The 27702-nt window shown below is 40.1% G+C and overlaps 1 protein-coding gene across 1 annotated transcript in view; it reads left to right on the top strand.

Moving 5' to 3' along the window:
* The window catches only part of LOC118818849 (glutamate receptor ionotropic, kainate 2-like), a 170801-nt gene that overhangs the window by 52009 nt on the left and 91090 nt on the right, over nucleotides 1–27702 (top strand). Inside the window, 5 exon segments of the mRNA XM_036586360.1 lie at nucleotides 924–1091; nucleotides 2280–2537; nucleotides 9027–9208; nucleotides 13065–13118; nucleotides 16616–16789. Coding sequence (XP_036442253.1) covers nucleotides 924–1091; nucleotides 2280–2537; nucleotides 9027–9208; nucleotides 13065–13118; nucleotides 16616–16789 — 836 coding nt within the window.

A 27702-nucleotide genomic window follows, 5' to 3' on the forward strand; every position in this document is an offset into this window, starting at 1 on the left:
TCGTGTCAAGAAGGCAGATCCTATCCAATCCTTCCTCACCTCTGAGCCAAGGCTTTAGTCCTGGGTGAGAAAATTTGTCCACAAAAGCAATTGCTCTATAACACCACAAACATACTGCTGTTTCCTATCTGCTTTCAGATTTCAAATTTCATAACTTACCATGACAGTTAAAGATATAGTTATTGAACAGAGAAGTCAGTAACTGCATATGAAAATGTAGGCAGCATGACCCAAAAATATACTCCTCCATGCAATGACAATACATAAATGAGTGAATCTTACTCTCCTGCTGCACTGGCTTTACTTTCTCATTAGTGGATAAATCCAAACTAAATGCATGCATTTTGCATGTAACCATTATTTTTCTAGACAATATCTTGACAAAATATTTAAGGAATCACCACAAGTTACAGTGTCAGGCTGTACCCTCCAGAAAGTGTAAGTAAAACATTGAGTCCAGCTTTACTCTGACTTATGGTGAGCCAACAGGGGCAAACCACAGGCTGACCCAAACAAAACACTTCAATCTCTCTGTGTTGTGCCTCACTGCTCCCAGAGGGCTTGATTGATTGAGCTGCCGGCCAATCAGAGCACATCGATCTAAGAGTTCCCCCATCCCCAACTCCGCCAGCACCCATTCATCTAATGCCTGTCAAAAGAATTCACAAGACGATGGCTGTGGTGTAGCCAGCTCCCTTAAACAATACTACTTAAGGTTTCTTTGTGGGTTTTATGACATTCTGTGAGGTAATTTACAAATGCTGTAATACTTTGCTGTTGAATGAGAATTCCAACTATTCACTTATACTTTTGCCTATGAGTATTATTTGGTCTGCAAAAGCATCACTGAAGCTGAATTATAAGATATTGTAGAAAGATTTAATAAAAACATCCTTTTTCTTTGTCTCTCTTCTTTATTCCAGGGGGAATATTTGAATCCATCGAAACTGGTCCATCAGGTGCTGAGGAACTAGCCTTTAAGTTTGCTTTAAATACAATCAACAGAAACAGAACTCTACTGCCAAACACAACACTCACATATGACATCCAAAGGATAAACATCCATGACAGCTTTGAGGCTTCCAGAAAAGGTATGACACTCAAATTGTATCTGTACGGTAAACTGCTGGCTTTTGTTGTGAAACCATATGTGTTGAGAATAAACATGTGATTCAAGCAGTCAAGTGAGTTTTAGAATAATTACATTAACTGTAATTAGTCAAAAAACCCACACATCTGTTGATATCGCATATTGATAAGATTAACTGAAGGGAAACATCACTGGCCGGCTGGTGTGTAAACAAAGAGAATTGATTGGTTTTAGGTAATGAGTCGGTGGCCGTAATGCATAAGCTACAGAAACCCCTGAGACAGGTTCACACGCTGAAATCATCTGTCATTTCTACACCAGGGAAACATCTGAATTCTCTTCTCCTGATTATACACTCCATTAGCACTGCTGCTGTAATTGAGATTCCCCCTCACTATGTTTGTTAAATGATTACAACAGAGCAGTAATAGTTTTTTGTGGCACACACAAAAAAACAGTGATGCCAAATTTGAACTTTTTATTCAGGGACATTAATATAAGAGCATAAGTTAAGAATATTCTAGAAACCCTACCTCTTGTATTTGTCATTTAAAGGGGCACTCCGACCAAAATGAAAAATTTAATCTGTTCTGAACCTACCTACTCACCTCCCATAGCTGTGCCACAATAGTCTCAAGAGTGAGATTTTCTGGTTTAAAGACTGAGAAAACTCCCTTCTGATAATGTATCTTGGAAGGACTTTTTTGGGGGGTGGGGCAGATACATGGGGTGTTTATTTATTTATTTATTTATTTATTTTTCAGCTAGTTGGCTAATGTAAATAGAAGCCAGATAGCTAGAATTCATACTAGAAGGCTGAATATCACATCTGTATTTATTAGCATCTACATCAGTGGTACATTAAAAACACAAAAAAGACACAAATCCTGAATTCTGTGATCAGTGAGCTGAGGGATGTGCTACAGAATGCTGAATACACAACAAATAACATATTAAATGCTAGTTTTAGGTCAGAATGGCCCTCAGTACCTCAGTAACAGAAAGAAAATGCCACACCGTAAAATTCATTTTAGTTTAATTAATTCAAGAATTAAGTCATAGGGCAGCAATAATTGATACATAATTAAATAGCTGACACAAATTATAGATGTCTCTGCTGATTATTTAATTACTGCATTCTTGAGCAAATCATATTTGACCATTACTAAGTGTCATATTCTCTCTCTAGCCTGTGACCAACTCTCTCTGGGAGTAGCGGCCATTTTCGGCCCCTCTCACAGCTCTTCGGCCAATGCGGTTCAGTCCATCTGCAATGCACTGGGGGTGCCACACATTCAAACCAAATGGAAGCACCAAGTTTCAGACAACCGTGACTCATTCTATGTCAGCCTCTACCCGGACTTCTCCTCGCTCAGCAGAGCCATCCTGGACCTGGTGCACTTCTTCAAGTGGAGGATGGTTACTGTAGTGTACGACGACAGCACAGGTGAGAACTTGTCCTTTTGCATTATAGTACTCCATGCTGTCTCCTAAGCAGCCATATTCACTCCCAGCTGTTCCCAGCCAGAGTGTGTCCCAAGCCTAAGCAGCCTGACCTGGGGTGTGGGACTTTACACGATTCCCTGGTCTCCGTCTGGTCTACAGTGTAGCCAAACCCCCAGGCTGACAGGCCCTGTTAGAACAGCAGGCAGCAAGCGCCTCAGCAGTCAGGGTACATATGCCATATGCCAGGGTTCAACTTAGTAGCCAGCAAATGGGAGATTCTGCCAGATTTCCCAGAGTGTTCATTCAAGCTCTCTTCCAGTACTGCCTGTAGCCTACAGCCACTGGCCAGTGCAATGCTGCCACGTATGCACTACAATCCTTTCACGTATGCACTACAATAAGCCCACTTGTTTAGCACTGTGACATTCTGCAGCACTCCAGCCAACTCCCTAAACCATGTCTAGGGGCAGAAATGTAAGGTCCAATTGCCTGTGGCTCTTGTGCTTTGCTGCAGGGATGGAGGTCCTCCTAGCAGAGTCTGAACTTCAAGATAGAATTGATCCCTGTGTTTCTCTTGCTTGGATTAATTAAGGTGAAAATGGACATGGCTGGCTTTCAGTGGGGTTAATAGTGCCTTGATTTTCTGTCACAGGGGGCTAGAAATAAGAGCAAAACACAAACTGAGGGCCAAAATGAGGGCCATTTGTACAGGTGTGTTATAAAACAGGAGGTCTTGTCTTGTTGTTAGAGGGGAAACGATAAAGATGTGCTTGGGCTGTTTCAGGGTTAAGGCCAGCTCTAATTCGACTTTATAAAGCCAGGTTCTTTTTATGTTTACTGCTAAATGAATAGATCATTGGGCATAATGGTTAAACCTGAACAAACGCCCAAACAAGCAAATCAATGGCCATAATGGCTTTTCTCTAATGACTCAACTTTGTAAAGGCAGAAGCAGAATGACAGCAGCAGAGGCAGGGCTGGTCTTAGCTTGCCAACCCAATGCTCTGTCATCCTAGTGGGCTTGCTGAGTTTAAAGTTGGGCGTGCGAAGAAGGGAGTGGGCGCGCAGACCGTGCAGAAACAGGGGAAGGTGGTTCTTTTTTTTCTCCCCTGTGCTCTTCTTTCTGTTCCTCTCTCCCTGATGGCAGGAGAGAATGACAGTTTAACTTCCCAAACCAAGCATATGAGCCCATCTCCATGACAACATCCTCAGCGGCGGGTACAGTTAAGGGAATAGCCAGAATGGAAATGGAGGTTGCAAGTCTCAAAACACAACAATGCCATTCGACATGGCTTGAAATCTGTTTTTCAAAATCCTTCTTTTTTTCCTTGTATTAAGCTGAGGGTTCCTTGGAGAGGAATGCTGTGGTGTATATAACTACAGGCCAGAACAATAAAATAGAATTGGCTGTACAAACATCATTGAAGTATACTTCTCTCCTCAACAGAAAGGTAATTTACTGTGCGCCCACAGCGTGTAATTCCTTTATGGCTATGTGTTTGACCCATATGGCTGACTTTCCTTTTTTTTTTAATTTTATTAGTTTAAAGGTCAGTATGGACTGCAGACCAGAGGCTTTGTTCTCTGAGGACAGAGCGTGAATGCAGCAATCATCATAATGGCGTTTTGGTACTGTAGAAGTGGGTGAAATGTTTTTATATAGAGTATTGTGCATAAGTCAGACGCCCTTCATTTATTCAATTTCCAGTCAAAATGGCCATTAGGTGAAAGTTTGCAGGAGATGTTTCTGAGGAGATTAGATATAAGAATAAGGAAAGGGAAAGGAAAGGAAAACAAGTGAGAAAACTGGAGTTTTTTTGGAAAATTATTAAAAGACATAGAGAAAATAGGACTCTTAACAACCATATAAGAACTAGACCACCAAAACTGTCACCAATTACTTGAATTGTGTGAAGCAGAAAACACAGCCAACTTCTAACTTTGTAGGCATGGAAAAATATCTCTGCAGATTTCTTTGAAAATTTCAAGAGTGGAAGCTGTAATAAAAAACCCCTGTAATAAAGGGTAGACACACTGAAATAAATATATATCATATACACTTATTAGGGCTTCAGTGTAGATTTCTATTGAATATATCATCACTGTGCAAAAAAAAAAATCCAAAATGGTAACTTTACAGGACAAGGCAAAAATAGTCTTAGCGTTCAATATAAGATAATGTAAAGAAGTTTCATTCTATTTAGGAAGCATTTCTATTGGACCATTCATTATGATTTTCTTTTTACAAAATGTAAAGGACAATTGCTGTGTTCAAATGGTGTAAAACATAAAAACTGACATAAATGGAGAAGAAAATGGACAAAATGTTTTGGACAAAGACGATATGTTTTCTACCTTTTCCCTGATGCTGAGAAATGAATAACTTGTTTGTTCTTAATGGCCATTTTGACTGGATATAAAATAATTGAAGGGCAGTCTCTGATTTTTGCACAGTACTGTAGCTATAAATATTTTCCTGTAATGATTGTGGCCGACTGCAAAAAAGTGAGCACTGTCACTTCAGTGAGAACTGCAAAAGGAAAAACACTAGATTTACTGTCCTTGTTTAAGATATTGGCACTTAAGGAAACACATTTGGACCTCTTCTATTGTAACCACTATAATTATACTGAACACTATGCTTGTCCATGAATGTCACCGCTGTGTGTATGTGTGTGTGTGTGTGTGTATGCGCTCACGCCTACGAGTGTGGTGTGTGTTAGCTAAATACACTTCAAAAGTGGGGCGAGAGCTTGAATTGAGACGAGCGCTGCTGGAGCGCACCCAGGGTCTCCTAGGACCCCTTCAGTAATCTGTTTCAATTTGATCTGTGTGAGTGCACCAAACCAGCAGCACCATTCACAGTAATGAAGGAGCTAGCCCATCATACGCTCGGCTAGCGCTCGCAAGATTGTTTAGAGAGTCACACTGCCATTTTTCCTAAGTGGCATGATAATTTAAGACTTCTGCATTCATGCTTTAATAAGTGCTTTGATAATTTGATCTCTAAATGTGCCATTTTCACAAATACACTTAATGACATTTTAATAAAGACTCCCACAATTTGTGTTTCCCCTGTAAATGTGAGCATGCAATAACGTGGTGTTTTAAATCAGCGTATGATTATATGGGTGGTAAAATGATGCTGATTTCTATTACCCTGAAAAGAACTTAATAAAACCAAATGTCCCTGAAAGATGTTCTTACATTGGTGGAAAGATGGTCTAATAAGATGTTTGTGGTTTATGTTAAAAAGACAGCACCTTATGGTAACTGCAGCAGTATAATTGCAGTCTGCGTGGAACTTTGACAAGGTGTTTAAGAGTACACCAGGCATGACGCTGGGACGCAGATGTTCTAGACTTGCTAAATGACTCGTGATTGTGCTTGCTGCACATCCAAGTTTAGAATGTGCCGGGTGCGGAGTCCTCTCTTTACCCTCATCTGTCAGCACTGCAGACTCCTTCCTCTCAGCTTGAGTACTGCTGAATTTAGAAAAGCGATTGAGAAATTACGGAGCGAATGCATGTGCGCATGTGTGTAATTTCCACAAAGTGGAATGCCTCTGCCTTTCGTGCCGGCTATTAAAACCTTTGACCGGAAACTTGTTTTAATCCTCCTGCAATTTGTTCAAGCCGTTTAATTGAACATAAATAAGCCCGCCCATGCAGCAAGGGCTACATTAACCTTGACCTGCTTGTCTGGAGCTCTCTGAGTCACAGGCTGGCTCTCAGTGTCTTTCCTGCATCCCAGAGTGCAACTCTACACCATTGATGCCAAGAGGAAGAGCTGTTCATCATGCACCTCTGACTCCGGCGGGGTAGTTCCTCTGGAGGGGGACTGGAACGCTAGCTCTGTCAAACAGGATGCTGTTTTAAGGACTTTGGCAGGGAACACTTGAGCGATGCAGCCCATCCACAGATATTTATCACAGGCCGTTATGTTTCACGCTCAGGAGACTCCCAGACGGTGTTTCTAATAAACGCTTTGAGTGGATGAAATATTCATGCCGAGTTAAATACGGATCTAGGAGCAGTCGGGAAGCATTAGACACAGTCAATACAGATCAGCACTGACAGTTGCTCTTTTTCTTCTCTGGTCCTGCCATGTTTTTTCTGTGGGCATGCCCCTGCCCGGTGCTACAGAGCGAGGGCAGAGGGGTGAGCAGCCATGACAGAATGGCAGCACAAAAGGGAGAGATGAACAGGCAAACAGGAACCGATGATGTAAGAGAGCGGGAGCAGGTGGAGTCGTTTGCTGACTAACTGCAGAGCTCTGATCTCTGCCGTCTTAGTGGGTACCACTCTGTCTATCCTACACAGTATAAATCAGAGATTGGACATGAACGCAGCGTAAGAGAATTTAGCCTCCACTGTGATTTTTAGTATTAGATAAATATAGGATTGAATTGGATGTTCAGCTCTAACAGCTGACTGTATTCACATGTATAGCCCTGTAAACACACCTTCAGAATGTGATGTCCAAGACACATGACAAGAAATCATAAGAACATATATACTGTAGACATTTTACTCATATTCGTGAAAGATAGACTTATTCGGAAAAAGAATAGCTAAATACACTGTATATCCAACAGCTTGTAGACACCCTTCGTAATTAGTGAATTCAACTACTTTAAGCTGCACCCTCTGCTAACACAGGTGATCAGTTACACAACTTGTGTAATCTCAATAGAAAAGCAGTGCCAAATAGCACATGAATCTAAGGTCATCATGCCCAATTCCAGTCATCATCTAGAGAGGTATAAATCTCACCAGTATTGGGCTGTGAACAGTGTAACTGTGTTCTCTGAAGACAAGGAGCTCCATCCTATATCTATGAGTTGGAGTGGCGTTTGTGATCCAGCACATCCAACATCTGTACCTGACCTTTCTAATGCTCTTGTGGCCAGAAGAGTAGAAGCTGTTATTGCAGCAAAGGGGCACAAACTCCATATTAATAGTCTTCATTTCAGAAGAAACTTTGGATGAGCAAGTGTCTGACTGGACATACTTCTTGTATTTACTCTCTAAAGACGTGTATCAGGAATTATGGAAATAGAAGAGCACTTTGAAATTTCAATCACCCTTATTTTAGAAGGGACTATATCCTTATTTTTTATGTATATTTTGTTTATTTTATGAGGTCTACCTGTGACATTTGTGTGATTTTATGTACCAAAAACACAAAACAGAAAAAAAAAACCAAGAGAACAGGTAGGGCTAAACTGCTATAGACTGAATAAGCGCAAATATGTAAAAATAAAAGTTTTCATGACATCACAAAAACAGTGAATTCAGAATGGGCTTTTTGGGCAGCTTAGTTTAATAATGCTTACATACCAAACACTTTTCCTTCAAAAAAGCAAGAGACTATTGTTTTTCCATAATATGGGCCTTTCAAGAGTGTATGCTACCTCTAAGTGTACACAGGGAGTCTAATTATTAGCTGAACTGTTACTGAATATCCACATGTCTGCTGTGCTCAATGTCCTGTGGTCAGCTTGCAGCACTGCTGGGGGTTACCATCGACAGCTGGAGACAGGGTGATGTTGACGAAGAGCTAATTTCAAAATTGTTGTGTCTGTACTGGAGAAAAGGACTGGCTATGAACTGGCCTTCTCCCAAAGGATAAATGTAGGCTGTATATAAGGAGAAAACACTGCAACAGTACAGCGATGTTGCTGAATCACTGGCCGTATGTCTAGCTGTAGGGAGAGGGCGCGTATAGTATCACACTTATTCTACTGTGCCGCATGACCTTCATAGTTATCAAGTCTTGAACTCCCTCAGAAGCCTTGCCTAAGCCTATTGGGCTCACACTCTGATGCTAGTAAGATGCCTCGCAATATAATGAAATAAAACGCCTCATGATGTGAAGTAAGCAAGTGTGACAGCATTCTTAGGGCAATCCAGCCATCACCAGTTGTTCTGCTGATAACAAGGCGGCATGCTGAGAATGATTCAGAAAGCTTTATGACGTTCCTGTACTTTGGAATTCTCCACATCTTTCCGCTGCACTTAGGAGTGACACTTGATTGACAGGAGGGTTCTGCAGTAGTAGTAGAAAGTATTGAGCAGAGGGAGGACAGAGAGAGAGAGAAAGAGAAAGAGAGAGAGAGAGAGAGAGAGAGATAGAGAGAGAGAATATACAGTGTGACAGTGTAAGTTCAGAGAGGGATAGATTTCATTAAAATTAGACTGACATTACACATCTATTCATAGGGCTTCCTTATCTCCTTCTAATTAAAGCCAAGGGAATCAAATGAATGCAGGGTATAACTTCAATTATCCTAGATACATATTTGTAATGTGTGTGTTGAAATAGAATTTGCACCGCTGCCGTCTCTAAATGATACTTTATATTTTTCTGAAGACTGTGCCAATTTCTGTTATGTATTTACCATCTCAGCTCTCACTCTCAAACTTTGATTGTGTTTGTAATACTGTTACTAATGATCTCTATCACTCTCTCTCTCTCTGTCTCTCAGGTCTGATTCGGTTACAGGAGCTCATTAAGGCGCCCTCTCGTTACAATATCCGGTTAAAAATCCGACAGCTGCCAGCAGAGACAAAAGATGCCAAGCCGCTTCTTAAGGAGATGAAGAGAGGAAAAGAGTTCCATGTGATCTTTGACTGTGGCCATGAGATGGCTGCTGGCATTCTCAAACAGGTGAGATACAACAATACAGAAAAAAAAAAAAAGTTCCTCGATGCAGTGATATCAATGAAATATTCCTTTTCTTTTCATGCTATTCCTAAATTTAGGAATTTTTCAATATGCAGATTTCCACTTCTCTCTCACAAGACCATATTTTATGTTATGGTTTGTGTATGTGCTTCCGTACGCAAACTGCTTTATTGTTCTGAGGTTTTTGTTTCAGCCATGCAAAGGAGAGAGTTAACAGCTCAAAGTCTATCTCATCAGACAGTGTTCATGTTTCTCTGGCTCACAGCATGATCAAATATTAAAGATACCATGATTCACTTTGACTTAAATGCTTTTAATCAATTTCAGACTGCTGGATTGGTAATGAAGGTCAAGGGTACTCGTCATCAGTGGTCTGTAATATATGTTTCTCTAATGAAAAATAATGAGGTAGTATACTGGCTTCTCCTAAAACATTCTCTGGCAATTACTTACCTATTTTATTTCCAATTTCAGACTACAAGTTCCTATTATAAGTCTCTCTCCTTTCATATACCCTGACCAATGTGAAAGTCAGCGAGTCCTGAGGCCCTGAGATGCTCTTCCTCTGAGGCAAAATGTGCTGCTGGTCATACAGCATTGTTCTCAGCATGCTTGGAGGACACTGTTAAGGGCTTTACTCTGCTGTGTCCACTAAGCAAGCACCAAACTGGCAGCACACACAGAGGAACCCTGCCATCCAACCTTTCAAATGAGAATTTGGCCAGTTGTATTTTCTGGGAGTCTGTCCAAAGATGGCACATGGTACAGTTGGTTGTAGGTATAGCTAAACAGTGTCTTCAGTAAGTGAGCCATAATTGGAATTTTAAGCAGGATATGAGTTCTGCAATTCTTTTCTTCTTCACAAGCGACTTTCAAATATGCTTAGACACCTGAATTATTGTTCCACAGCCATATGGCTCAAAAAGAGAGATGCTCAAACTATTAGATGATAGTATTACATTTTAGGGTCTAGGAATTATTTTTTTATTTTGATTGTAAATGCAGTGTGGAGTGTATAACTACACAATATACTAAATGTATTGTTTTCAGTACAATTTTAGACAAAAAGTTGCTCTTAAAAATAAAGGTGTCAAATGTAAACAAAAAGGTGTGATGCCATAAAACAGAGATTTTTATATCTGGTCCAGAATCTAGTTCCAGTTCCTAGAGTCATATGTACCTACCAGGCCACTTTTGGTTACCTAAAGAACAAGGGTTCCCAATCTCAGTCCTGGTGACTCATGTTCTACACATGTTGGTGTTTTCTCTACTCTATACACCTAACCCTGCCCACAAGGAGAACATCAGTTGAATCACGTGTGCTAAATGAGAAAAAGTACAGTAATGTGCATAGTGTGGGATCGCCAGGACTTTTCAGTGGATTGTTCTGTATAGAAGCATTTTTGTAAATGTATGAAGGGAGTATAAAAAAATATGAAGAAAAGTTTTAAGGGCCCATGTGCCATTTTTTTTCTCTCTAACGGGCCACTTATGATGTTCATGTGATTTTATGTGCCAAAAATAGTTTTCCAACTTCTCTGTATTCTTAAGACTTAAACAGGCTGTTTTGGTTACTGTGCCTTTAAGAGTGATGTATGTAAATGACATCTGTTCTAATTGCCTTGTATTGTGCCCCATTCAAAAAGCAGCCTGAACTGAAACACTCCTTGTAACGTCAAAAAGAATTGGCAGAGCTAAATTGCTGTAGGCTGATCGCCTTGCAGCCTTAGATGTATTTTTTTTTCTCTAGAATGTCAAGACAAGTTGTGTGCCGTGACAATAGTTCTGAATATCGGTGGCGTAACGTGAAAGAGGCAGCCAAAAATGTGTGCTGCTCATGTCGGAGTTCAGGCCAGGGGTGAATGCTGGGTAAATCTGAAATTCTATGGCTGAAAGAGTGCTATTGTAAGTCAAATTCACACCAAGCGGATACTAGACGGTTTGCCTCTGCTTTGGTTTGAGTGCGGCTTTCTGATCATTGTGAAAATGTTTTTCCTCCGCCGGGCTGAAAATGTCTCCTGGAGGCTTTCCAGTCCACCTGGACACTTAGCCACCCGACACCAGCTGCAATTACTGCCCTGACCCCAAGCCATTCTAATCGCCCTCTCCACTCCCCCGCTACAATAATAATCTGTGATTCATAATCAGTTCAGAGCTCAGCACACCCTAGCCCCTGTAGCACTAACACTCACCTGCTCGGCTGTGAGCGCTGGCTTGCACCGTGTGGCATGGAGCCAGACCAGCTGATGGCGGTGCTCACTGCACACTGACACAGGCCAGCATCACATCTACTTCAGCAGCAGCAGCAGCGAGCGCACCACTACATTTCTATTTGTGGTGGTACGAAAGCAGGAGGGCAGCATTAGCTCACTGGTGTGGTCAGCGTGGCCGGTCCAGCCAGATGCTCTTTCCGAGCGTAGGCTCCTGAATTTTTCATGCGGCCCCCGAGAGGCACACTGATGGAGTGAAAGACTGAAACAGATCGACACTTGAGCTCGACGATCGTCGCTGTATCGTTCCACAACACAACAGCTTGGCCCACAAACTAATTAGCGTTATGGATTGAGCCATCTATCAGTCTGTGAGGGATGCTAGGAGAATACAGGTTTGGGTTAGAGAGTAAACCTGAGAGCTCGTTATCGTTATGGAGACATACGGTGGAAGAGCCAAATCAAATCCCATCTGCTCTGTTGTTAGATTACTCAGTGCCCCTAGCCTCCAGCTGTAAATGGGAAATCAACACTCATACCTCAATGCGTCCCAGGAGCGCTACTCCGGAAGTGTGCAGCCTTTCCTTTTGATGTTGCTAGCTTTGGTAATTTCAGGGAATGATATTCATACTATTCTGATGATGTCACGCAGTCTATTAGCAGTCTGTTCTAGCCACTATTTTGATAGTTAACTTAATATTTAGTATGGAGAGTGGCAGTTTGTTATGAGATAACAAAGCCTTAACGGATCCAGCAAAGAGGGTAAAATGCATTTTTTTTGGAACACTTTTTAAAACTTTTTAAAGCATATTAACCAATATATGTGAATTTTTTAGAATTAAGTGATATATTGTATTTGATTTGTTGCTGTAGTGATAACAAACAAAAGCTTGAATTTAAACAGCTGAGATTTCTTACTGCATTATTATTGCTGCTTTGTTGAGGTAAATTAATGCATTTATTTAGGTAAGCTGATGTTGGCTTTGTATTCGTCAGCTTCTTGTTTGAAATTTGTTATACGTTTAAGACACCTTAATGTAACTGCAGCACCATTTAAGGTGGAACTGAAAATTCGAATAAGAAGCTGGCGAGTGAGAAGCTAACTTCAGCTTTATATTTATGTATGAGTTTATTATTGAAGAGCAGTTTTGGTAGCCACTTTTATTGGTTTTTGTACAATTTTCTGGAAACTGCATCTAAAGTCTCTACATATCTTTTCATGTTTTTCATGGTCATCCTAGTGTATTTTGCTTGGTCTTCATCCATGTGCAGGGTTGTAGTTGCAATGTTGAGCAATGTTACAGCACAGTTAGGGTTACTCGCCTAACAAGATGACGATGGGGCGTTCTTAATGACGTAATCGAATACTGTGAACAGTGGAGAGAGAGGAACTTTTCTCCAAAAGTCTGATGAAACAGCACACTTAAGCCTTCTGGGATGATTCTGTCTTGGTTTATGCTCCAAAATATAACTGAAGAAAAGTGTTATTTCCTCCTCGTCTTTTTCATCTGTTTTAGATTTCTGTTAATGTTACTGTTGCTTTTTATTTTAATTATACATGTCTTTAAATATTGTTATTAATGAAATATCTCTCGCTCTCTCTCTCTCTCTCTCTCTCTCTCTCTCAGGCTCTAGCCATGGGAATGATGACAGAGTATTACCACTACATTTTTACCACACTGGTAAGAAGCAATGCATTTTTCCCATTGGCATAAGCATAAATATCAGAACCAGAGTCATCATTTATTACACTCAAATTAATATTTGTAACAATGCAAAGAAAATTTCCAGTTCACATGAACAAAAGCGATATTGTACATAAAACATTTGACGTAAATGTTCTGCCATGTTGACCTTTTTACAGCGACAGCACAAAACAAAACCTTCTATCTCCAAAATTGTAACTTTTCAGGACAGGGAACAACATTCTTAGTTTTTTATGAAAATTAATATAATAAGATTTATTCCCAAGTAATTTTGGACCAGTTTTATTGATCCATTTTTGAACTTTCGCACAATGCAAAGGGCAACTGGAGCTTTCAAATTATATATTTAAAAAAGTAAAAAAAAAAAACACCTAAATTGTTATACAAGGCTTTGGCACCACAGCAATAAATTATAATAATCTGTTAAGTCAAGAACAAAAAGATTGTTTAATAGTTTATATCACAGTGCTGATGGTCTGTGTGTATATGTGATTGTGTGTACAAAGCCTTGCAAAAGTTTTCAACCCCCTTAAAAGTCATCAGATTCATGTGGATTACAAATTACACGTTAATATTTTGTACTGTGTCATATTTCACTCGACTGACTGACCCTCAAAATTAATGAATTTATAGTATTTGGTTTCATTTAAGAAAACATGCTGTGACAAAATTACTAAATGGAAAATGCTGTTTGCATAAGTAAGTATACAAAGATTAAAGGTACTGCCCTAACGAGGACATAACAAGCTTACAATTGGCCTCTATCTGTGGATCATTAAAAAAGTTCATCGATTTAGAATGAAAGACCACCTTAATTCAAGTATCATTGGTCAGACTGTGAATCTAAAGAAAATCTGTGAAGATGAAGACCAAAGAGCATTCTAAGGAAAACATGTAAAGTTAGTAACATGCACAAGGCAGGAATAAGCTAAAAAATAATATACAAGTGTTTGGTTATCTCAGTGAGCACTGCTGGATCAATTGTGCGGAAATAGAAGCTGCATAAAACCACCCAGGCACTGCAGAGACAAGCCGTCCCTCAAAACTCGAGCAAAAAAAAAGGACTTGTGAAGGAAGCCACAAAAAGGCCAACAGTCACTCAAAAGGAGCTACAGAGTTCAGTAGCTGAGACTGGAGTAAAGGTGCACTAAAGGTGTCAATGATATCGAGAGCTCTGCATACAACTGATAGTAGGTTAGATAAGATTTTGTGATCAGATGAGACAAAAAATAGGGTTTTTTTTTTTGCCAAAATTCAAAAATGCTGTGTGTGGCACAAACCTAACACTGCTCATTCCTCAACGAACACCATTCCAACAGTGAAGTATGGGGGTGACAGCATCACATTGTACAGATGCTTCTCCTTAGCGTGGACTGAAGGATGGATACAGGAATATACTGCAAGACAAACTTCTTCAGTCTGCTGAAAAATAAAGCTTGAGAGAAACTTCACCTTTCAGCAGGGTAATGATCCCAAGCACAATGCCAGAGCAACACAGGAGTGGTTGAACAACAAAAAGGTGAATGTCCTACATGAGTAAAGTGAAAGTCTGGATCTCAATGAAATCAGGAATCTGTGGTGCTATTTGAAAATTGCACTCCATAAGCATCATCCAACCAACCTGAACAACCTGAAGCAAATCTGTCTGAAAGAGTGGGTGAAAATCTCTTTCAAACAATGTGCAAAGCTGGTAGAAACTTACTCCAATACACTTAAAGCTGTTATTGCAGCAAAAGCTGAAATACTGGTCTGAAGTACTAGTTTGAATACTAATGCAAACAGCATTTTTCAGTTTTAAATTTTTTTTTGAAAGATCTACTGACAAATAATTATTATTTGAGGAAAACTGAAAATTGACTTTAAGATCATGTTGGTTTGCAATATTTGTACCGTATATGTATTTTTATGTATCTTCTCTCTTAAACTCACAAATGGCAATAAAGAATTGAACTCTTAGAATTATTATTTGCATTAATGTTGTAGCTGTAGTAGTGATATTAGTAGTAGTACACTGACTGTTTGCAAACTACTCAGCAAGTATATTACAGGGGCTTTAAATATGTATAAAAATAAATATTAAATTAGGCAAGTAAATAAAATGAAACAATTAGACAAGATAAAGAAAATGTATAAATGTCAAAACTAAACGCACACACACATACACACACATCTTCTAAGCCGCTTATCCTTCCAGGTCGCGGGGGTAGCTCTAGCCTATCCCAGCAGTCATTGGGTGGAAGGCAGGATAGAATCTGGACAGGTCAAAACTAAATGCCAAAAACATCTAAAAATCTAATACATCTAATACATCTAAAACAAGCAATGAACACATAGTAAAATGCATGAAAATCAGATCTGAAAGCAGCAGAGTCAAAACAATCAAACCAAACATTAAAGTTATTACCTGCATACATCTGTGTAATGTCTCCTGTTGATGTACTTTGAAATAGTTCTACAGGTGCATCTGTCATAATATCTGTTGACATTTACAGTTAGCAAAAACAAAGTGCATAATAGTCTATTGTTCTTCTCAAAAATTGATTTGAATATAACTGATGAATGACTGACACCACTGATGAGAACACTAGAAGAGAGATGAGCAGAGAGAGAAAGAGATTAGAGAGAGCTGTGCTGACACTCAGTGCTTGTATAACTGACATGGCCCTTGGCCTAGTTCAGAGGGTTCTTCCCTTGCTGAGATTTTGACAAGTGCTCTTTTGCTCCCCTTCTCCTCTCTTATTATTATCCCTCCTCTCTCTCTTCCTCTCTCTCTCTCTCTCTCCTTCACATTTTCAGGACTTAGACATTATTAAAATTACATTTTTATTAAGTCCATATCTCACATACATCAGTGAGTAGTCTACACCCCTCCCTTTCCCTCCGCTGCCCGTTTTCCAACGAATTAAAAAGCTCTGAGCCCTCGATTCTGCTCCTCAACTTTGCACTGATTATGATATGTATCCTCAGGAAAGAAAGTACAGTACATTTACCTGCTGAGAAATAGCATATTTTATTTCATTTTCAATGCAGTGCATGCTAGCCGAAAGAAATTTCTCAGATGCGTATGGAGAGGCTCATTTAAGAGAGAAAAAGAAGAAGAAGAATTAAAGATGTCTGAAGTTCCAATAATTAGTTTTGCCAATAGAGAGGCTGGCAGATAGAAAACTCAGCACTGTGAGCTTAATTCACCCAACAGAGTGAACAACCGTGCCACTGAGAGGGTACATATGGCCTCCATTTTCTGCCAGATTTCCTTCTCCTAACTGCAGTCAGACGGTGAGCGTGCGTGTATGTTTGTGTGTAAGAAGACAAGAAGAGAGATCTTTATATTATACAAAGCGTTACATAATAATGTCCTAGTGCAAAATAGCAATTTCTATATTGTTTGGTTTTATTTTTAACATTTTAATATGTTTAAAAAGTGCCTTAATGGCATTAAGATGAAGTTTTGTTTTTCTCCTTTTTTCTTTCAGGACCTCTTTGCACTGGATGTGGAGCCGTACCGCTACAGCGGGGTAAATATGTCAGGATTCCGCATCCTAAACACAGAGAATAGCCAGGTGTCGTCCATCATTGAAAAGTGGTCCATGGAACGCCTGCAAGCACCCCCCAAACCTGACTCTGGCTTATTAGATGGATTTATGACGGTAAGTTAGTACTGTTTTTTTTTTTTTGTCTCATATTTTATCAAGAAACTTGGCAATATGCCTTTTAGCTTAGTAAAATCTGCCATCATAGTTGCGGTGCATGTCTGTCCTCATTGATAAACATGTATCAGCATGTGGAACTGGAGCTTTCTGTGTGTGACTATGCCTCCTATCACTGTATTAAAGAAGAACGGTGCTGTCTTTATTGTTGGATACACAGAGTAACAATGAAATGCAGCTAAAATATGAAGTTTATTCCTATTCATGTTGTTCATGTTAGTAGTTTGTGACACAAACAAAATAAAAATGTTTGATTTTTGCACCAGCAGCATTGAGAAATCTCAGAGTAGAAAGAGCAGACATACATGCTTTTTTGCTGAGGCATAAAAGGGTTAAGGTGGTATTTTCTGTTTTTCTTATTTGCTGGTTCTGTCTCAAAATGAATGCTGCAGTTGTTTCTGGATTGTCTTTTTCAATACATATTGTCACTTATTAAGGAAAATCAATGAAGGAAATAGCAGTCTTTATTGTATAATTGATGCGAAGGCATCTGATGCAGTACGCGCGCCGCACTCTTTCTGCACAAAACACAGCCTTTCCCTCGGGACCCGAACCCACAACCTCCGGGGGTGCGCTGTGTTCTGAACCTTGTGTGATAAGCAGGGCCTCTGCCTCAATGATCTAAACGCTGTCTGATATCAGCATGCTGGCAGTAATGACTTCTCTACAGCTCTCTCTCAACACTGCCTCTCTGATCTGGGAACAGCGCCAAACCGTGAACTCACCAGAGACACGGAGAGAAGCGAAACAGAGGAAGAGGCTTGGCAACAGAGCCCACTAGTGTTAGGAAATCTGCCAACATGACTGTTGTAGGTTAGAAAACAACGACATGTCTCTGGACTGCACTGGTGACCTTCTCCTTTGGAGTAGGGAAGCAGTAGTTGACCTGTCCCTGACCCTTATGGAGGATGTCTGCATGCAGGGGGTAGAAAAATAGCTCTTTGATTGGGAGCTTTGGTGTGGATATAGAATGGATTCCAGATGCAGAGACAAGGAGATTGTTAAAATAAAGGCACCGAAAGGGTTCTTTGGAAAGATGTCAAAGGAGAACCAGTTTTAGTCTCCTGAAGGACCTTTGAATAAATCATTCATTAAACAACTTTCTTGGTAAATGTGTGGCAGCCTGCAGAAACCCTTCACATGATAAAATTTTGATGTTTTATGTCTTGGAAAAAGGTAACTCTCACAAACATATTGTGTTTTGAATTTTATAACATTTCAATCAGCTACCAAGTTATGAAAATCCACAACTCTACTGCATTCCATCAAGGTTCTGTTTTATCAGAAGGCACCAAGCCACAATTTGATAGAAATAAAACAATCTGTTATTGTATTTATGGACCTTTCAACACCTGTAGACATTTATTAGCTCCTTTATTAGTCATATTTAACCAACCGTCACATGAATTTCTTTGTTAACTTGATAATCTTTCTTCTTCTTTTTCTGTGAAAGTGAAAGAAAGGGGATAGTAAACCAGACTAGGCTGCTAACCAGTTCTTTGCCTCACTTATTTATGAAAATAGAAAAAAAAAAAAAACGTTAAACTCAACCTTCTAACAAATAATGAATCACTTTCCAGAAACTGCAGAAAATACACAGAAAGTTGTAAAATAGACATCAGCGACATCCGATGGGATTCTGCAAACCACCACACAAATGAGATGTACAAGTGTGAAGAACATTTTTAAAGTTTAAAGAGCCTCCACATAATACAAAGGTTCAATACCAATTAAAGATTTTTCCTACAACCATAAATCCAAGCCAAGGACCATTTAGGAACCTTTTTTTTTAAAGAGTGTACCAAATCACAGTCATGCTGAGATGAAGACCCAACAGGAGTTGCAATAAGGTGAATTCTCTCGTGACATTTTAAACAAAAGTCAATTAGAAGTTGAAAGTCTATGGATTAGCTGATTCAGCCATGTCATCGCGCATACACACAGTAACTCTTATAGAGTAATCAGTCTTTACTTGTCTATAAAAAAGAGGAAAATTACTTAAGACTATCTTTCTCCTTCAAATCTGTCTTTTTTCCTACAGTAACAGTGTTAACAATGCAGTCCCAATTGTTCTATTTGAATCAAAATGTCTAGATTTACTTCTCTAGGGGTTGCAATGTGACAGCTCATCAGGAAATAATGGCATGTGTGTTTGAAGGTGGGGATTGATTAATTAGACAAATGGTAATCAGTCAGTAGCTAATGCATATTGACATGGTGAAAGGTTCCGTAAACGTTTGATTAACAGCTTCATTTGTTCACAGAATTTATAGTGCTGTATGCCTAAGTACTGGCCTGCTGCGGAGTAACTCATGGACCACAGATCATGACAAATCACTCCTTGAGGAAAACAAAGAGTCAGGGATTTTGAGATGGATTCTTTTTCCTCACCACTGTTTATTTAAAAAAGCAGAGTGCCACTGTGGAAGGCTGCTGTGAAAAGGCCTCTGTGCAGTATGAGTATGTAGCTTGAGGAAAGATGAGACACTGGAGAGAAGAAGCTGGTACTCTGGAATTTGAAGGAGATTTGGGTGAGTCTGCCCCTTTGATTGGTTGAATTTCATCTTAAAATGAAATTACATATTTCACAGGTAGCTTTGTCGTTCATCAGTTATTTATTTTATTTATTTATTATATATTCTTGCCACATCTGTAAAGTTAAGCTCATGTCTGGTCAGAGTGTATGCAAATTTGACTTTAACCTTCTTTTAAGGTTAAAATGTAAATGTAAATGAAATATAATCATTAATGTGAAAAAGTATTCTGTGACCAGGGGTATTTTTCATGGGGGACAGCCAGTGGCTCATGAGCCTGCTGAATGCTTTCTTTTTATTGGGAGACATCTGGGCTATATCATATGTATGAGGTAGTAGAGGGCATTGTACCGGTTCATTACTGTTACATCATTACTGTTACACCAATACGCCACAAATAAACATAGATAACACAATGAACATACAGTATAATACAAGCCAATGCCCTCACCTTCCTTTGAAGGAGCAGATATTAAATGTAGTCTGGTGGTCAACCAGAGGAGGATGGGTTGCCCTTTTGAGTCTTGGTTCCTCTCAAGGTTTCTTTCTCCTTTTCTTATAGGGAGCATTTTCTTTTCACCGTCGCCTTTGGCTTGCTTATCGAAGCTTGGACCTGTTTTAAGCTTTGTGACAGTTTCATAGGCTCCGCAGCTTCTTAGCAAATACTGGTTAAGTGAATGGCTTGTAATATTTACCACATTCCAGCTGTGTCTGATGCTCACAGATGACAGCTTGAGTGTAAGAGATGCACATGAGACAGATGATGTGAGAAATTCAGACATAAAACAGGCTTTAACTGTTTTACTGTTTTTTGCTGAGGCTACTGTGTGCTTACATGCACTTACCTTCATCTTGTTAGGGTTAGAGAGAAACATTGGTATTTGTCTATGTATTGTTCAGTTCTATTTTTACTATTTTGCCTAATAAAAATATTTTAGATGTACTTCAGTTGTTAAATGTGGTTCACATTAAAAGTGATAGGACATCCCAGAATAATATGCCATTGTTCATCTACAAAAATAGGTTTGCTTCAAATCACTTCGTATTGTTTCCAAGCACCTGAAGCTGATTCATCAGTTGACTCAAATCAGTACTTATTTATTTTTATTTACTTTTAGCCAGTCCTCTCCTCAACATTAGTTGTTACCAATTATGAACAACCTAGCATGAAATCTAACATGTCTTTCCTTCGCCATGTAGCGCACGTTTCCGAGTTGCTGCTCACACAACTGAGGAGGCAAATTAAATGTGATTCAATTCACTAAAATTGTCTTGATTGACAAGAGAGAAGAACTAAGCCCCTATTCCCATCCAAAGAAAGCATTTGAGGTTAATATCTCTGTCCATGTCTGGATTATCTCACATTCTACAATATGTTCATTTTTGTTTTTAAGACAGAGGGACTTTACCATTTAATCTTGTGATTTCTGTTCCTTGATAAGGCTGTTACTAACAGTTGTTTGCGTGCACTGGCTTATGAAATCTAATTCTGCACCTTTTCTTTGTGCAATAATTAATCTTCCTTTGGAGAAACCCTGCCCCAAGTCGAGGCTTAACATGCATAATGAAAATGACCTAACAAGCTCCTCAGGCTCATTAGCATAATTTCTCTCCTTACTAATTGCTTTAGCTTCTGTCTGATTTACTTTGAGAGAGCTAATTTTTTAGCGGATTCAGAAAACACTCAGTCGGGGCTGGAGTCCCAGCTCCTTGTGGAGAATCTCTGTTAGTAGAGGGAAAAATGAGAGCGAAAGCTCTGTTGTTTATGTATTATATTTATTTAGTTATTTGTTTGTTTTTTACCTAATGGTCAGGGTCAATGGAATATTGACCAGTGTTAATGATGCTACAATATTAAGGGCTGAACAAGGTTTCCCAACTTTTTTCTGTGTGTTTTCAGTTTTTCCCTGTTTAATTATCTCCTTCATCTGTGCAATGAATGTGGAGAAAATCTGGAGAAAAGACTGCATTCTTTTCACTTTTCCGGGGTACACAGTGGGTGGCTGCATATGTAGAGACAGCGAGAGAGAGAGGAGAGAGAGAGAAATGCTGTGAGATTGAGAGACAGATATAGAACTGCCTTCCAGTCTCTATAGCCCTCGGCTCAGTGCCTTGTGTTGATGGACCTGTCTGTCACTGTGTCTCACAGGAGATCTCCCTGAATGGCAGCGCTTGGTGGGGAGCAGGCAGCGAGCTGCGGGGCAAGCAGTGACCCTCAGCGCATCCAGCTCGAGCTCTTCTTTAAGCTTACCCTAACACATGACCCGCTGAACCAAACTCAGCCTCGCTATCTTTCCTTAGTATTGGTGAAACTGTCAATACAAAAACCGACGCTCACTTTGCCTGCTTCAATCACTACATATCATATTAACATTTACATTCACTCGTCTAGCAGAAACACTTATAAAGAGCGACTTACAAAACATGCAAACATCTTAAAGCTTCTACAGTCTTAAAAAAGTCTCAAAAAAGGTTTCTTTGATCCCATAGAAGAACCAATTTCAGTTCCCAAAAGAACCTTTCGAAGGATGGTTCATCAAAGAACTATTTTTGTAAATGAGATGTATGAGTGTAAAGAACCTTTTAAAAGGATTTTCATTCAACCATAACTTCCAACTAAGAACCATTTAAGAACCTTTATTTTGTGTATGAATACTTCTTTTCTTATGGCTTCTACCATCATGTAGTATTTAGTGGCTTCTATCAATAGTGGAGAATGAGACACAAACTAAAGCAGGGTATAATGTAACATGGACTTTTAAAGACCCAGGAAATCAAAATCTGTGTTTTCTTTCTAATTAGGTTAATCTTGTTCTTGCAGGCAAACAGTAAACATGTACTAAGTACACCCCTTGAATTATGTTCCAATGACCAATAAATGACCAATGTATTTCACAATATTTCTCTCCTCTCAGTGTAAACTGAGCAGTCCTAATCTTGAGTAACGCTTCTGTAAGCATTCCCCTGACCAATCACAAGGCTGATGTCTCTTGCCCCGCCCTCTCAATACTGTTTCAGAGCCAGAGAAACTTAGCGAGCTAAAGCTAACCCTTCATAACCAAAAGCTAGCAAACTAGACCACCTGTCCATATACAAACATTGTTTGTTTGCCCATTGTTTTGTCCATCTATTTGCTTGGTCGTCCGTCCATCTGCACATCTGTTTGTCAGTTCCTTCGCTTATTTTATCTTATTCTGTCCATTTGTTCGCTGGTCCGTCAGTCCAATAGCATATCTGTTATAGCACATTAAAGACAGGCTAGGAGTTTGGGACAGAGAGCTGTCAATCAAGCTGGTCATTAGCCATGCCCACACAGTTCTCAGATAGGTCTGATCAGCAGTTTTTAAGCTGCGATTTATGCTGTTTATATTTTGTATTTTTCTCTCAACCTTTGGTTGTCAAATATAGCACTCAAGTTTAGTATCATACAAACATTTTTGATATTTCTTTGTGTTCCCTGGGGACTGGCAACCTGTCCAGGGTGTATCCTGCTGTCCTTGTCTGTTACAATTAATCCAGTCCACGGGATATGTTATAATATTTGCTCTCATGCTACTTTTGTATGTTCATAGATGATGTGTGCTGGAAAAACAAATTTTATGTTTTGATTTGTGATTCCTAACCAAAATATATATATATATATATATATATATATATATATATATATATATATATATGTGTGTGTGTGTGTATGTGTGTGTGTGTGCGTGCACATAAATCATGCACAAATATTTTAAAAGGTTTTGAGCAAAAAACAAAATGTGTTGTGAGGTTGTGCCCCACCCTCCCCTACATTTCATTTTGCTATCTTCCTTTATTCTAAGACCTTTCCAATGCTTGTGGACAGAGTCTTTGTTTATTTGAGGGGTGGAGTCTGGGATTTTTCTTAGGAAATTCTTGAGCCCAGAGATTAGTATGTGTCTGTGGTGTCCGAACTGTCTGTAGCACCCAGTGTCAGAGCTGGAGACCAGAGAACACTTCAGAGTGGGTGGGTGTGTGAGCAGCATGTGATGTCGCTTTTGGCTGGGACTTTTCTCTGCTGTTTCTTGGCACCATCTCTTCCCAGATCTCTGGTATGTGATGAAAGCCCCACCCTGGCTGTTGCCCCACACACGAAAGCCCCTTTAAGCCATGTCCGTTTGCCTGCTCCTCTGTGTGTGGTTGAAGGGGTCTACTTTTGGACGCAGCATTTCGGATTTGGCGCCAACTCGGCCCACATGCTGCAGGAGGTATTTGGACACGGCTGTTACTGAAGCATTATTCCAGGAGCTGAGTTGGCAGGAGCAGGGCCTGGCGTGGGCAGTGCAGCTTCTTCACCGCTCAGGCCAAAGCATTTTTCACCATAGGGCTGACCCATGGCAACGGCATTGTAGACTCGCACACAACACTCTCAAAACATGTCGCCCAAGCAGCTGTGGATGGCAAGGTACTGCGACTCCACTTTCAAAATACAATTACATCAAACAGCCTCCAGCTTTCCATTGTACTGAAAGTGGTTACCTGACTCTGCGGTGGCTCTGCATTTAATGACCGTGGCTGATTACAGTCATTAGAATGTGCAACATTTGCTTACCTTTTTAGCCTAACAATCTCTTTTTAGGTCAGTGTGCATTTTGACACGTTTGAGCTTTGTTCCACAGCATGCTAAAACTGCTCCATTTTGCGACAGGGAACATGGCACACACTTTAAAAAAGGAGGGAAATGACAGGAAGATGTGTCTTAGCATGGTTGTGTTCAGTTATAATTGTGTTTTCTCCTGATTGGGGCATAGTGCTATGGAAGAATTGAGAGCTGTCACATGGCGAGCAAGCAGACACACGAGACACGATTAATGACTCTCAGCCCTACAGTCTCGCCCACAGGTACCTGGCGAGGCAGGTGTCCCTGGAGACGAGTTACCCCGCAGACAGCAGCCATCATGTTGATTTTGGGAGCAGATCTCGCGTGGCGCCACCCACCTCCCTCCCTCTTTCTCACTCTGTCTTATATCCTCCCTTCTTTTCTTTTTCCTCTTCCCGAGGGAGTGTGGCTTCATATGCTCGCTCTCCAGGGACCCGCTGTGTTTTGTTGCACTTCTTCAATCAGATCTGTTCACTGTGTGCGTCTGCCACCCTGTCTTTGCCATAGAACCAAGCAGCCCTTTGTCCTTCCTCCATCTTCCGTCTGCAGAACTGACTTGAAAGTGCCAGATCCTATCTCACAGCCAGTCGATGTTTTTATTCCCTTCCTTATTCTAAGAAACAGTTGCTTAATAGTGAGAACAGGCATTATGTAGACACTTAATTGTCAGAATGGTGGCGTGAAGACAGCGTGGAGAGAGTGAGAATGGGACGTAGTGTGGATAATGAGACTGTTTGGGGTCCGTTCAGTCAAAGCCATCAGACATCATTAGATCGGTTACCCCTGCTGACTGGCTGGGAGGTCCATGCCGCTCCCTCTCTGCAGAGGCAGCTGTGGCTGGCCCGATGGGTGCCCGCTCAGCCGCTGCCATTTGCTGATGCCGCAGGCAGCTGACACACACCGCAGGAGAATAGGGCAGACAAGGCGCATGGCGGAGGGGGACTGTGTCCTCAAGAGGATCACTCTTCCATATCACTGCACTATGTGACTGAGCAGCATTATTGCAACACTTTTGTATTATCAGCATGACATTTGAAACAGCAGAAAGGAAACCGACAGAAATCTGCTACAGATCACACTGGCAGAAACTCAAGGAATTTCTTTGTTCTTAGAGATATTGAGTACTTCAGAACAAAACACAAATTACTGAACACACAGAAGCTAAACTGCGCTTCATTTCATTAACATGCACTTTGAAATGGAGCTCATATTTCCCAATGTGCAGATTCTTCGTTTTTCCCTTCATTATGTGGGCTGGAGGAAAAGCATCAGATGCAATAGAGTGTTTAAGGCTATTAGTCCTCCTGACACTGCGTCTTAGTCACGCCACTGTGGCTTCTGCTAGTTAAGCACTCTGGTAAAGGCTCCATTCAAGTCCCGACTGCCTATGCAAGCGAGCAGACAATTTAAAAGCATGCCCATTTGTATGCCTGACAGAGTGGGGTTCTTTTTAATTGGAAAAGCTACTCTTAAAGACTTAAAAACTCATTTATGTCTCCCAGAGTGAAATCAAATGGTAAGTTGGGAGGGCGCTGTGGTGGGAGGTCGAGTAACCTCCCCGAATTGAGCCATCATATCTGCTCAGAGATGGGGGACGGAGGCCAGGTTCACAAGAAGAAACTGAGCCCTTCGAAGCCACTCTTAGTTCCCCCATGTTCTTTCTGAGATGGTACAGGCCGCCTCTATGTCTCCTGCATAAGAATGAATGACCTTTGCATGACCTTTACCTGTTTACTAGTGTTTTCGACTGGAGCATGCCATGCGATTTCTCTTACTCTGACCCTGCTATACAGCACAGAGCAAAGGGGATGATTTAATACAAGCCTCATGGGTAAAAATGCACACTGCCTAGCATCACTGCTGTCTTACAGGTTTGACATTTCCCTCAATCAAAGTATCTCTGGTATCAGGTGAATGTGCAAAGGCTGAACACCTCTGACCTTCGTCATATAATAGAGGCAATGAATACTTCCACATTCAGGGATGCACAGATATGGAATTTCTGGCCTGATAACAATGACTGACAATTATTGTGGCTGATACTGATACCAGTAACTGATCATTTCAGTTATTTTGTTTTTTTCTAAGTATACCATGTAATCCATATGTAAAATGCAGTGAGCTTAAGGCAGGTAAAAAAAAAGTATATTGTAAGAGGCATACTGTACTAGGTTTAAGTTTTAGTAACCCTATGTGTTGTTGCATTTCATAATTTTGTCAAGCATAGCTTTAAATATAGTTTTATATATAATTTTCTCAGCTGTAATTCCAGTATCAGAATGATAATAATTCAATTTTCCCATTCATTGGCCAGTGCTATATCAATATGTCCTACACACTTCACTGGGATCTTTATAAGGGACTCAATATTCAGAGAACAAGAGGGCACTCATGAAGCAAAAAGGCTATTAGAGTGTTGTACAAATCATTTATAAGTTGTGCAAGTCATTTTTAAGTACATAAGATGCTCTGCGGGTTGTTTGTGGTTTTACTCTCTCCTTTAGCCCTCACTTCAGTACTGTGCCTTTGAATTTTACTTCTTAGCGATGGAATACATTTGCAAAGTCATAATGCCGCACAATTCTGTTATTATAAATTGAAATCATTTCCTGTAATGACAGTAGTGTGGGTTCATGTTTTTTTTTTCTCTGGCCTTTTGAGATTGAAAGGGCTTTTCATCTACAAGGGTCTGCAACTTAAAGAGGCAGTCACCACTGCAACCGTTTGCACTGTGAATGCCATATAATGTGAGAGAAATGGCCCAAATGTTTACTGGCAGTGATGAATGTCATATTCAGGGGGAAAGAGATTTGGCTTCATCACAACCCTCCATAAGGACTATGGGCAAATAAATAGCTGTTTGAGGGATTGCAATTGGTTTTTGTACCTATTTTGAGTTAAGGACATGAAGGCTGAATTCTGGATCATAGTGCCTGTGGCTGAGTATTGAAAGGTGCCTTACAATGCAGCCTGTGTCTAAATGCAGGGGTCATGTTGAAGTATTATATGTCAGGAGTTGAATGGAATGGCAGATACGTTGACATTTTTATGATACATGATGCACATCACACTAGTTTATGAAGGGTTTGGACCAAACACAATACACCAGCAAAACAGAAGTGGTACATTTAAAAAAATGCTACACGTAGAGATGGCAAATCAGTATTGATGGGTATTGGTATTGGGACAATATCAACAGAAAATGTTATTTGTGTATTTCTTCCTATGGGCTAGTAGTATTTAAGTACTTTGAGCATGATACCCTATTTTTAGATGCGAAATGCTTAAACGAAGTGCTTTAAATAAAAATTGTTTGTTTTTTTTTTTTAGCTTTTGAGACTTCGTAGTTTTTAAAGAAAAAAACATAAAATCTGGTTTGGATGAAAGATTCAGCATCACAACAGTCAGAGTCGGTAATGAATAGGCTAGACAAAAACCTATAAATGTACCATTTTTTTCTCAGTCTCAAACTACCTTGAGTTCATTGCACAGATCCTTATAATGGGAGGAATTCAATTAAGAAAATTAACTATTATCTGACAATTACAGGAGTAATGATACTACTCAGTGAAAAGCATGTGTGTGTGTGTGTGTGTGAGAGAGAGAGAGAGAGAGAGAGAGAGAGAGGAGAGAGAGAGAGAGAGAGAGAGAATTGGGGTAGAGAGGTGCACACACTTACACAAGAGCAGTGCATAGCG

The sequence above is a fragment of the Colossoma macropomum genome, unplaced genomic scaffold (assembly GCF_904425465.1).
Source record: "Colossoma macropomum unplaced genomic scaffold, Colossoma_macropomum, whole genome shotgun sequence".
In the NCBI taxonomy this organism is placed as follows: domain Eukaryota; kingdom Metazoa; phylum Chordata; class Actinopteri; order Characiformes; family Serrasalmidae; genus Colossoma; species Colossoma macropomum.